At 38.5% G+C, this 3,920-nt stretch overlaps 1 protein-coding gene across 1 annotated transcript; it reads right to left on the minus strand.

The window, feature by feature from the left end:
* Positions 1-2,379: 2,379 nt before the first annotated feature.
* LOC138340302 (uncharacterized) lies at positions 2,380-3,621 on the minus strand. The gene is made up of 2 exons (XM_069292015.1): positions 3,285-3,621; positions 2,380-2,687 (listed from the first exon to the last, which is right to left on the minus strand). The coding sequence occupies exons 1-2, from the start codon at positions 3,619-3,621 to the stop codon at positions 2,380-2,382; spliced, it is 645 nt and encodes a 214-aa protein (XP_069148116.1).
* Between the last annotated feature and the right edge of the window lie 299 nt (positions 3,622-3,920).

A 3,920-nucleotide genomic window follows, 5' to 3' on the forward strand; every position in this document is an offset into this window, starting at 1 on the left:
CCTCTATATGAAATAATGGACACCAAAACTCCATAAAGTCTTACCACTTCTTGAATGTAAAACATAGCATAATCCTTGACCGAATGGGTAGTCTTTACCGGCAAAAGTGTGTTGATTTTGCCATTTTACCGACAATTATCCAAATAAATCATGTTGTGTGCGAGACCTTGCAAAGCATCAGATGAAGTCTATATTAATAAACTCCCACTTCCATACAGGAAGTTCTATATTCTGAGCCAAACCTCGAGACCTTTGGTGTTCTACTTTCACTTGCTTGTAATTCAGGCACTTGGAAACAAACGCTGCAATGTCCTTCTTCATACCCTCCCACCAATATACTTCTCTCAAGTCGCAATAATCTTCGTGGATCTTGGATAAATGGAATATCTAGATCTATGAGCCTCCTCCATGATCTTTTCTTGGAGTCCATCCACCCTAGGTACACAAAATGTAACTTGATACTTAAGCACACCATCTCCCCCTTGTTCAAAAGCCATTACTCTTTGCTTATGAACATTCTCCTTCAAATCAAGCAATATGGGGTCTTGATCTTGATTTTCTTTCATCTCTGACAATAGTGATATTCAGACCTATTAGTCACCACTATCCCTCCTTTGTGGAATCCATAAGTCTTACTCCCAGGCGTGCAAGTCTTTGCACATCTTTAGCTAATTCGCTCTTTTCTTTCTCAACATAGGTAGTACTCCCTGTGGATAACCTGGTTAAGGCATCAACGACCTCATTAACCTTACATGGGTGGTAAGAAATACTCATGTAGTAATACTTGAATAGTTGTAACCACACATATTGTAGGATCTTGTGGCCAATGAATATATCCACATGAACGTCGTACAAATAGTGACGCCATATCTTCAAGGCGAAAACCACAACAACCAACTCTAAGTCATGGGTGGGTTAGTTCTTCTCATGAACTTTCAACTGTCTGGAGGCATAATATATGACCTTGCTTTTCTGCATTAACACAGAGCCCAATCAAACTCTTGATGAATCACAGTACACCACAAAACCTTGAGTACCCTCTGGTAGGGTCAAAACAAGACCATTAGTCAATCTCTTTTTCAGCTCCTAGAGGCTTTTGTCATAAGCTTCAGACCATTGAAACTTGTTTGTCTTCTACGTTAGATTTGTCAAAGGAGACCTGATAGATGAAAAACCTTTCAACAAATCTTTTATAATAGCTAGCCAAACCCAAGAAACTCCTTATATATGTAGGAGATGTGGATGTAGGCAAAATTTGAACTACTTATATCTTTTGAGTATAAAATCTAATCCTATTATCAGAAACGATATGACACTAGAATGCCACAAACTTAAGCCAAAAATCACACTTGAAGAACTTGGCATATAACTTCATATCTTTCAAAGTCTGAAGAACAATCCTGAGGTGACTAGCATGATCTTCTTCATTCCTTGAATAAATTAGTATGTCATCAATGAAGACGATGACAAAAAGATCTAAATGAGGTTTGAAGACTCTATTCATAAGAGACATAAATGTGGCTAGTGCATTTGTCAAACCAAGGATACAACAAAAAAGTAATAATGTTCATATCTGGTTTTAAAATCTAGTTTTTGAATGTCAGATTCGCTAACTTTGAACTGATGGTAGCTTGATTTGAGATAAATTTTTGAGAAGCAAGAAGCACCTTGAAGCTGGTCGAAAGACCTTCTATCCATGGAAGAGGATGCTTAATCTTGGTTGTCACCTTATTCAATTGGTGGTAGTCTATACACATCCTAAGGGAACCATCCTTCTTTCTCACAAATAAGACCGAAGCGCCTCAAGTTGAGAAACTTGGTCGAATAAGACCTCTATCTCACAGATCTTTCAGCTGCTCTTTCAATTCTTTTAACTTTGTTGGTTCCATTATATATGGAGGAATAGAGATAGGACGAGTATTTGGAATGATATGTATTCCAAAGTCTATCTCTCTCAGGAGGGATTCCTGGTAGACCGTTAGGATAAACTTCTACAAACTCTTTTACTATAGGAACTGACTGAAAGGTCAACACTTGAGTCATTAACTCGAAGTAGGTGAGAAATACACCCCTTTGAAACTAATTTTCTCCCCTTAAGGTACGAAATAAAACGACCCTTACGCTCTCATGAACTACTACTCCACTCTATGACTAGATCATTAGGAATTTGAAACTTGACAACTCTAGTTCTACAATCTATTGATGCGTAACAGGCATAAAGCCAGTCCATACCTAGAATGAAATCAAAATCTACCATGTTTAAGTCTACTAGATCAACCATGGTGTTCTTGTGATAGATAAAAATAGGACAATCACGATAGACTCTTTCCACTAGTATAGAATCTCCACTATGGGTAGATTTCTCGGGGGTATTTCAAACTAGTTTGCAACATAATGAGTTACAAAAGATAAACTTGCTCCAGGGTCTACAAAAGCATAAACATCAAAAGTAAAAATTTTGATCATACCCGTGAAAACATTTTGTGAGTTTTCTTGCTCTTGGCGGCGAGTGATTGCATAGAGGCCGTTTAGACCTCCACCCATACAAAAAGTGGATCCTCTAGGTGCAGCCCTGTCTGGTGGAGCAACTAATGAAAAATGAGCTCTGTTACTCAGATTTCCACTACCTTGACTCTTCTTATGGCCCTCTTTCATGAATTGACCCTCTTGGGCAAACTTAAAGAAACCTGTTTAGCCATCACGACATTTACCCGGGTGGTTCCTACCAACCTACCACATGCAGGAGCCTAACAACTTCCTTATGCCACACTATCTTGTGATTGTTCTTGTCTAGCATTGATGTATTGTGAATTCTAGCCATTATACTCACCTATGTTCCTAGGTGTGGGACCACTAGCAGATGATGGGGTAGGCCATTTTTTTAAAAACTGTGGTAAATTGAAACAACTTTTTCTACTGCCCAGAGACATTCCTAGTCTTGGATTTCTTGTTTTTGTATTCTTCTCGTTCCCTTAGATTTACCTACTCTACGTACTGTACATAGACCATTAATCTCAAAATTTCCATGTCTCCAATAAGCATTGTAGTCCAACCCTCTTTGCTTGAAGCACTACCGAAGCCAGCAACAAACAATATCATTCTGCTCCTCATTTCCTTAACCATCTAAGGAGCATAGCAAGATAATTGGGTGAATTTCAACCCATACTCATGCATACTTAGTGAACTGTTTTTAAGCGTAAGGAACTCACGTACCTTGGCCTCATTCAATTCTCGAGGAAAGAAACGCCTCAAGAAAACCTCTCCTTAATAAACCCAACTCGTACGTGATATATCCTCATCTATAGCCTCTTTCCACTTATCAAACCAAGTCCTAGCCACATTCTTCAGTTGATATGCAGATAGCTCAACCCTTTTAGTATCAACCACATGCATCATCTCAAACACCTTTTTCAGATCATCCGCAAAGTTTCTTGGATCCTCCGTAGTACTTGAACTTGAACATCTTGGGGGATTCCTCAAGAATTCCCAAATCTTTGATTCAGCCCGTTCTTGTCGTGCTTTCCTTTGTTGACCTAGTTGTTTAGTCATTGCTTGGCTGAGCATCCGAATAGCCTCACACAACTGTGGTGACTTCGCTTTGAGGTTGCACGTTCTTTTCATTAGGTACTTCTAGTTCCTCAACATTCCTTCTTGGTAGACGACCTATTATTGCTCTTCGTGTAGGCATGATAATCTGAAACACATGCAAGCATAAATTATAGAGAAACTTTTTTGAGATAAACTCTAGCGCATAAAAAAGGAGAACGAAAGAAGTGAGCCATTCCTAAAGGTTGTTGTCTCTTATATGCTGTGGTTTCACGGTATAATTAATACTTTTTCCTTAAGTTTAGTGTGTCCAAAAGCCTTTTTGTGCTAATTTTTATGTAAGTTTTTCTTTATTTGCAGGAAATCTGTCTAAA

This window comes from Solanum lycopersicum, chromosome 12, assembly GCF_036512215.1.
Source record: "Solanum lycopersicum chromosome 12, SLM_r2.1".
Classification (NCBI taxonomy): domain Eukaryota; kingdom Viridiplantae; phylum Streptophyta; class Magnoliopsida; order Solanales; family Solanaceae; genus Solanum; species Solanum lycopersicum.

Coding starts and splice junctions, on each gene's coding strand:
- LOC138340302 (XM_069292015.1), bottom strand. CDS start 3,621: ATGAAAAGAACGTGCAACCTCAAAGCGAAGTCACCACAGTTGTGTGAG. Junction 2,688..3,284: donor TATAGATGAGGATATATCAC/GTACGAGTTGGG, acceptor ATGGCTAAACAG/GTTTCTTTAAGTTTGCCCAA.